The 8,738-nt window shown below is 36.9% G+C and overlaps 1 protein-coding gene across 1 annotated transcript; it reads right to left on the bottom strand.

The window, feature by feature from the left end:
• Positions 1-7,188: 7,188 nt before the first annotated feature.
• LOC131597495 (uncharacterized) lies at positions 7,189-8,472 on the bottom strand. Its single transcript, XM_058870190.1, has one exon. It carries the CDS (start codon positions 8,470-8,472, stop codon positions 7,189-7,191), a length of 1,284 nt encoding a protein of 427 aa, XP_058726173.1.
• Between the last annotated feature and the right edge of the window lie 266 nt (positions 8,473-8,738).

Raw genomic sequence — 8,738 nt, 5'->3', positions numbered from 1 at the left:
TACCCACCCGATTCCCGCTAACCTTACCGTTGCCAGTAACCTTACTGAGATATTCTTCCTAATCGCCTGATTGATTCTTTCCGGTAACCTTACCGATGCCAGTAACCTTATTGATGATAGCAACCTTACGGAGATATTCACCCGATCACCTGATTGATGTATCCCGGTAATCTTACTGATGATAGCAACCTTGTTGTTCATTTCACTCATAAACAAACTACGCATATGCATAAGCATAAGCATTATCCACATTACCAAGCCGACATAAGCATAGCCGTGGTGTAGGTGCAAATATGGTTTATATAGGTTCAATGAGGAGATAAAATTTGGGGATTGACGTCAGCATCAACATACATACATACGCATTAGCATATGCATATCATCTGGTACATTCATATACTATAAAAGCCCAATTTTCATTTGCAAATCTAAATCCTTACAAAGTTCAGTTCTCGTCCTGGAAAATAATTACAAAGTCCAGTTCTCGTCTTGGAAAATCATTACAAATTCCAATTCTCGTCCTGGAAAACCATCAAATCCAATTCTCGTTTGGTAGTCAGTTCCCGTCTAAATGTTACATCAAATCCAATTCTCGTTTGGTAGTCATATCCCGTCTGACTGTTACATCATAATCCAATTCCTGTCTGACTGTTACATTAAATCCAATTCTCGTTTGGTAGTCAGTTCCCGTCTAACTGTTACATCAAATCCAATTCTCGTTTGGTAGTCAGTTCCTGTCTGACTGTTACATTAAATCCAGTTCCCGTCTGGTAGTCAGTTCCCGTCTGACTGTTACATCAAAATCCAAATCCTATTTCAAATCCTATTCCAATTTAAATCATGACTTATTGCGTTAGTGTAACACGGTGAACTGACTTTTATTTTTATTTCGCAAACAATGTTGCGGTGAGCACGAGTCGCCACCGACTTTTATTTTGTCCAATGTTAGGAAGGGTAAAAAGTACAGAAAAAGACCCTTTTGAAAGAAAGCGGGCTCGGGGGGTAAGTTATGAAAAGGGAAGGTGCAAGCACCCTTTTCATCCGTAGTTATCTACGGGCTCTTAACTTGCTTAGCTCATGTTTGTTTGTTTGTTTTGAAAGGAGCATAAGGACTTTAGCGTAAATGCGTAGCCTTAATCTTTTGAAATAGTATTGAAAAGATGTTTTTATTGAGCTAGGCAGTTTAAGAGCACTACCCTATTTAACTGGTCTTTTTCTGTAAGTTTTAAAGTTCCCAGGACTATCCATACTATATAGGAGTAGGTAGTCCTTGTTATATTGGACGTGCGGGTCATCGAAGGGTCATCGAGGTCGTTTGAAGGCAACAGGTAGAGGTACCTTTAGCAAGTTCGAAGGGACGATCGTCACTTTTTCGTAGGCAACAATCGAGGGTCATCGAAGGACTTAGTGACGATTTTATTTTGAGGGACCTTTTGCTAATGGGTACCTCTACATTTCGAGGGACACAACCTTATATTCGAAGGCAACCAAGAGGGGCGTACCCTAGAGGTGAGTGTGTGAACAAGAGTGTGTCAATTTAAATATTTATCTTGAGTTAGTGAGCTAACGTTCAATTATTAGTCTTTCCATACAATCCTAACATACATCTAACAGGTATATGGTACAGAAAATAAAAGCAAAAATAGAGTCCTACGCTATTACAAGGCTTCGGGGAGGGGGAGTTACATAATAAGGAGGTGCGGAAATTAAAAGCCCTAATTAAAACTATTACATCCCATGAGCAAGTACATAAACTAATAAAATGCGAAAAATAATAAAATATATACAAATTAAAATGTCCACAAGAAAGTCTGAAGGCCTCGAGATAGTACCTCACAATCAAAAATAAAATGTTAGTAACCATGTATAAAAAATGACGATATAGCTAATAAATTTAATCAAGAAAACAAAAGATATTTAAGAACTTATAAAATTCTAAAGAAAAAAAAAATTTAACTAAAATATAATTAAGAATGTAAATAAAAAAAATAAACAATAATAATAGGAAAATTATATGAAACCAAAAAACTAAAAAAAAAAATAAAGAGAAAGGTGAGGTAGAAACGTACACTCACCATATTTCTCGTAAGTTAGTTTTTTACTTTTTTATTTATTTATTGACAACCTAACTTAATTATAAAAAAAAAACTTAATAAGCCAAATTAATAAAACTAATTAACTAAAAAGCATTTTAAGGAGAATTATTATATTTTCTAGTGTCTAGGTAAATAATAAGAATTAAGGAACAAAATTAAAACTGAAAACACCCCAATGATATACCAGTAAGTAGGCCATGCTAATGAGAGGTTTTTTTTTAGATCTTCCATCATTCCTCTCGTCTAGACTTCTTTTGTCAAGCTTCTCTTTCAGATCCACCTTTTTTTCATGCAAACGGAGGCGGTCGAGATGAAAATTTCGCCGGCAGAGGTGTGCGCGCGGTGGGCGTCGGATCGGTTTGTCGGAGTTTCACGGTGTTTGGGGGTGCTCCGCTGAGATTCACGGCGGTTTGCGGTCGTCTGGATTGGTCGCGCGGATGGTGGTGATCGGTCTTGGTACTACGGAGGTTGATGCGGGTTCTGACGTCGTCGGCGTGATGACGGTTCCTCTTCACTTGTTCTTCTTCTTTTTTATTCCTGCAAACAGAAAAGAAGATAAACTTGTGCAATTGTATTATGTTGTTGATCAGTAATAATGTCTATTTGATTCTACGGGTTTATTGTTAGTAAGGGTTAATATCTTGAACATTTTGACGGAGACTTTTTTTTTTTACAAAGGTTAATTAATGGTGAAGGTAATGATAGAAATTTAGAAAGTTTCTTCTGTTAGTGTATGTGGAATGTTTGTAAGAATTTTGTTGTATGATTTTTTCTGTAAAATGTGAAATGGTTAGAGAATAGTTTTTGGTCTTTTGGCTTTTTAATTGTGGGGATGACGGCAATGGTTAGTATGAATCTTTTGAGATTTTATGAAATAATAGTTACTGGTAAAGACAAAATATGATAGCTCTTAGTATGTTATTAGAAAAAAAAAAGTGGGTTGTTGGTTATGTACGTGTGATGGTGTTTTTCTGTCCCCGAAAGTGGTCTCTTGCAACTCCTTCTTATAGACTCAAAACTCAGTCACAAATGGAATTGAACAAACCAATTTAGTGACATCAAGAACTTTGTCTCCATGATTAATTCCCTTCAATATTTTGATGATTCTTGTCGTTCACTGTTTTGGAAATACTTGAAGACTCTATCTTGTATTATTTAGAAACTTTGATGATTTGATTCTTTTATATCTTTTTTATGATGATTTTTTTTTACTCATTTTAGACTAAAGTTGCAATAAATAAAATAAAAATAATTATTAAAAAAACCTTAAATAAATAAAACGAAAATTAAATAACAATATTTTTTTTTTGTGATTTTTTTTTTAATATAAAAAATGAAAATAAAATTAAAGTTAGAAGTAAATAAAAGGGAAAATTGTTAGAACTGAGATTCGAACCCGGGACCCTGTACTTGCAAACCTTACTTTTTTACCAATTGTGCTATATTATTTGTTTGAAATAAAAAGCCAATTGAAGGTTTATGAAGTGTCGGTCAACATTTTCTATTTATTAAAATATAATCAATTTAAGAGTAAACTGCTATATTTTAAAATAGATTTTAAATCGAATATTTATAAAATTCAGGATGTCAATGTAAATGAACCAGAGATTTTATAAAATCCAATTTTTTAAAATAGCTTCGAATTTTTGAAAAGTGTGGGCAAATTTTGGGGTATGACAGTTAGTCCCTGAGCAGCAATAAGTTATGTCTTATCACGTTAGTCCCTTGGCAGTGATATGACGCTAAGTCTCTTTGGTACGTTAGTCCCTTGGCAGTAACCGAGACTCAATCCTATTCCAATTCCTATTCAAACTATGACTTATTGCGTTAGTCTCTGAGCAGTAATAAGTTATGTCTTATCACGTTAGTCCCTTGGCACTGATATGACGCTACGTTTCTTTGGTACGTTAGTCCCCTGGCAGTAACCAAGATCTATTCATCACGTTAGTCCCTTGGCAGTGATCTCCTTCAAATCATCTCGCTGATTAATATCACGTTAGTCCAATGGCAGTGATATAAAGCTACGTCTCTTAGCAAACAGGGATTTATTTTCCCTGGTCACAAGGCTTCTCAAACAGTTCTTCAATTGGGTTTATCACGTTAGCCCCTCGGCAGTGATCTTCTTCAAAAGTTCATTGATAACAAACAAGGTTCTATTTTTTTTCTTCTTCTTTTCCAAAGTTACTAACATACTTCAACTAACATAACTAACAATCATGCATCATTCAATTACATACCTCATTCATAAATAATACATACATCGCTCTCATTTATTTTGAGAAGCTCACTGCATCATACATTACATGCATCATAACATTACATAAAACTCAGGTTGCCTTTTTAGGCCGTGCTACAACCAAGACACCTGGTTCTTTCCAAGAAACATCTACTTCATAGTCAGAAGAGGGGTATCTACCTTGGGTGGCATCTGTAAGCTCATCTCCCACAAAACTTCTTCCCAATAAATACAAATTTCAGGGCATTCTAAGTGTTCAATCATCTTCTACCTTTAGATCACGATAGGCAGACGAGCCTATCTGACTCTTCATGTTTAAGAAGATTGAACAGGGGCAACTGTCATACCCCAAAATTTGCCCGCCTTAATTCTAACTGTAAAATTATTTTTAACTTTAGTTTTATAAATTTTTCAATTTTACTAACATTTTAACAGTAATTTTTTATAGGTAGCAGTTACTTTAATTTATTTATATAGCCCGGGTAAATAAATTTAGCTTGACACTTTAGATGTTTTATAGTGCAATCCTATGTTGAATAAATTGAATAACACAATTGGCAAGAGAGCATGTTTAAAGACTTACTAGTGTCCAAGGTCTCGAGTTTGAACCTCACTGTTGACATATTTTTTTTATTTATCGAGTGTTTTTTCATTTTAGATTATTTAAAATATTACAATTTTTTCCGTATTTTTATTTAGTCTTTTCTTCAAATATTATTATTTTCACTTTTTATGCATAAAATAAGTCAAAATTATAAAAAATGTATATATAGTAATTTGTTATTTAACCTTTAAAACAAGGCAATTTTCTTGAACACTTGAATTTGTTGCTTTTAGTAAAAATATTGAAACAAATCATTCTTTATAACAATCTTGTTAAATGAGGTTAAATGACAAATTGTTTTATTCCTTTTTGTTAGACCTAATTTGTTAATATAAAAAGAACACATCTCACGTACAGAGGGGGGGTTTTTTGGTGGCTGCAAGAAAACGGGACAAAAACTCAAAGGAACCGTGAGTACAAAGGGAAGGAGAAGATCAATTTTTAAGGGGATTGAGACCAATTCGAAGACCCCCAATCGGATCCTTGGTATTCCATGAAGATAAACCAATTGTCACCATCCTCCAGAACGCGGTGAACGTGCTCTCGTGTGCAAGCTTTATCCAAAATATTTTTTGATTCGAATTCTTATACAAACGTGTCGTAAACCATATCTAAGAGTATAATCGTGTTCATGTCATTGTTTGCAATCTGTTTGAATAATTTAATTTGAGTTTTGATACAGAAATTGCAATTCACCATTGTTGGGTTTTTTAGAGCTGTGTTTTAGGATCTATAGTTACAAGTAAAATTGGCACGAACTGATAGTACCATTGGATTCAGAAGGCAGTTTCTAGTCGATCCACGTCCTTGTAATTCATTTATTTGCTGTGCTTGTGTGGATTCGGATTTACAGGGAAAGCAATGTTACGGTTCGCTAACAGCGAAGACGAAGAAGAACAGTGGCGCTTCACTTTCTGAGTTTTGGTTCAGTCGTTTTTAATATATTATAGTTTGAAATCGTAATGTTAACAGCGAGGAAGGATTGTCCCAGCGGTTGAGCTTGCGCAATGATCTCTTCTCCCTTGTGGCGCGGGTTCGATCCAGGGGGATAACATGTTTTTTTCTTACTTTCTTTGATAGTGTATGCCTGCTGATCCAGTGGTCCCCGCACGCACGCTCATACCATGCACCATCAGCCAACAACCCTTAGATCTCTCCCACTTCAGATCTCACGCGTTTGGATGCAGCAACATATCATGGACGCTCAGAAGCAGCCACACTGGATTACTCGCCCAGGTTTTTATATTTTTTATTTATTTATTAAATATTAGTTAATATAGTTTAATTAAATTAATTTATTTTAATTTGGATTAGGATATAAAATAGGATTAGGCTATAATTAGGGTTTAGAATTATTTTGGGTTATCTCCCGATTATTTTGATCATCTCGATTTAATTTATTTAATCTATTTTAATTAATATTAAATCACAAAATCCCTATAAAGGTTAAGTATTAGGATTTGCCCGATCCCATTGCCATTTGGGCAAAACAATAACCATCAATTAATTCTCTTCTCGACCCGACTAAATCTATTAGTCGTATTAGACAAGAGATAAAGAATACATAAAATTTAAAACACATTTAATTTGCTGCCCGCGACGATTGAATCTATCGATCAGAGTAACCAGCAATGCCCCATTAATCCGTTAGCTATACTGATCAAATCTATTGATTATCGCATCTAACGGTGACATATTAAATCAGGGTTGTACGCCCAAAACATCTAAAACACACTAAACCACGATACTACGGATTTTCATCCTTTTCAATCAGGCAATTCAAAATGCCTTTCAAATCAAATTCAAACTACAATAGGCCATTCAAAAAGCCTTCAAACAACCTCATACTAATTCTAAGGCGTACAACCCTGTGCGCGAACTACGTTGACTCTAATTCTCCCTAAGGAGATACGTAGGCACTTGGATAACCAAGGCGAGTCCCCCTCCCTAAAATCTCAATTCACTTAAAATCTCAATTTTGCCCTTTTCATTTCTTTAGCTATTAAATCCTAATATTTTAGCCATAAACTGTTACCTTAGATTCAAAGCCATAAGAAAGGGTTGAGGGTGCCTAACACCTTCCCTCGACCTGATTATAATAACTTACCCCGATCTCTTAACTGCGTAGGGTTTCCTATTCGCCCTTCAGAATAGGTGGCGACTCTAAAAAGATTAATTTTAGGGCAGGTTGCTACAACTACTACAGGGAGGTCTACTTCTCCAAACACTGGACTTTGCGATCCATCGAAGGCTTAAACTACCAGACGGCTTGGTCTAAACACTAGGCCTTCCAAAGCTATTTTATCGAGGGTAGCTTTTGGCATCACATTTAGTGACGAACCTGTATCAATCAGAACCCTAGATAGATGAGCTTTCCCACATTGTATAGAGATGTGCAAGGCTTTGTTATGCTCCTTCCCTTGTGGAGGTAACTCATGATCACTGAACCCTAGACATGCCCCAGCAGTGAGATTAGCCACCATCCCATCGAACTGGTTTACAGTGATGTCTTTAGTTACATGGGCGGCATTTAGAATCTTCATCAAGGCGTCTCGATGTTTCTCGGAGCGTACTAATAGTGAGAGGAGTGATATTTTAGACGGTGTCTGTTGTAACTGATCCACCACCCTATAATCACTCTTTTTGATTAGGGCCAAAAATTCCTCAGCATCCTTATAAGTGGCTCCCATATCCTTGGGTATGCCTTCTACAGTCGGCCTTGTAACATCTTGATCACTGGCTTGTGTCAAGTTCTCATTAGGCTGTGCAATTTTGAATATGCGACCGCTACGAGTCATACCCCCAGGCCCAACAATGCTTGACACGGCAGTATTGGCACCAAAATTGTACTCCCAAGGCACTGCTTTCATGTTGTCCATTGGGTATGGAGCTCTGATCGGGATGATCCTGGTGTGCCCTTGTGTGGGTATCAGCAGTGGTGCTTTAGAACAGGGAATAATTAATGGCTTCCTTGCCCCTTGACTGGGTATTATCAACGGCTCGTTCCTATCTAGCATAGCCACATATTCCTCCTCAGGATGTTCCTTCAGCTGAATCAGTCCTTGATCCGCGAGCCTCTGCAGAGTGTCCTTAAAAGCTTCGTTGTGTTCTAGGATGAACCCCTTTGCGAGTAGATACCTCTTAAGGGCATCTATGGGGGAGCTCCTTTGTTGAACTAACTCTTGCTCAGTAACGACCTCAATTGCATTGACTGTGCCATCATGATGAGGCATGGGATTCGTCTTCACATTAGGTTTATCAAAGGCAATTGCCCCTGACTCTATCAAATCCTGAACCTTGTGTCTGAAAGCCCAGCATTTTTCCAATGTGTGTCCGGGAGAATTAGCATGGTATTCGCACCTTTCATTAACGTTGAATCTGGGCGAAGCCTTTCCGGGAAGAGGAGGTGGCATTGGTTTGATCTCCACCAATGATTCGCTCATCAGATATTTCAGTATCTCGTTTCTGGATGTAGGCAAAGGGTCAAATCTCTTTTGAGGGCCTTGGAACCTATTTTGTTGAGGTGGAAACGACATAGGAGGTCTAGATTCTTGATGCACTACTGCATTGGTCTCCGCTTCCTTTTTTTTTCGCGAAGGTTGAGGTGGGCCTCTTTGAGTGATAAGAACTAGATGATGCCCCTTGTATCTTCCCATTTTTGATCCCATTTTCGATCCTTTCGCCGATGACCACTAGGTCAGAGAATCCTGAGGACACACTTCCGATCATCTTATCGTAGTATGGTCCTTGCAAAGTAATTATAAACATGTCGACCAACTCCTTTTCCAACAAGGGAGGTTGG

Source organism: Vicia villosa, linkage group LG4, assembly GCF_029867415.1.
Source record: "Vicia villosa cultivar HV-30 ecotype Madison, WI linkage group LG4, Vvil1.0, whole genome shotgun sequence".
NCBI classification, from domain to species: Eukaryota; Viridiplantae; Streptophyta; class Magnoliopsida; order Fabales; family Fabaceae; genus Vicia; species Vicia villosa.
Note: the sequence above shows the minus strand (reverse complement) of the source record. Positions and strands in the feature narration are given on the sequence as shown.

Bases quoted from the DNA above. Each gene is read 5' to 3' on its own strand.
- LOC131597495 (XM_058870190.1), bottom strand. From the start codon at position 8,472: ATGTCGTTTCCACCTCAACAAAATAGGTTCCAAGGCCCTCAAAAGAGA.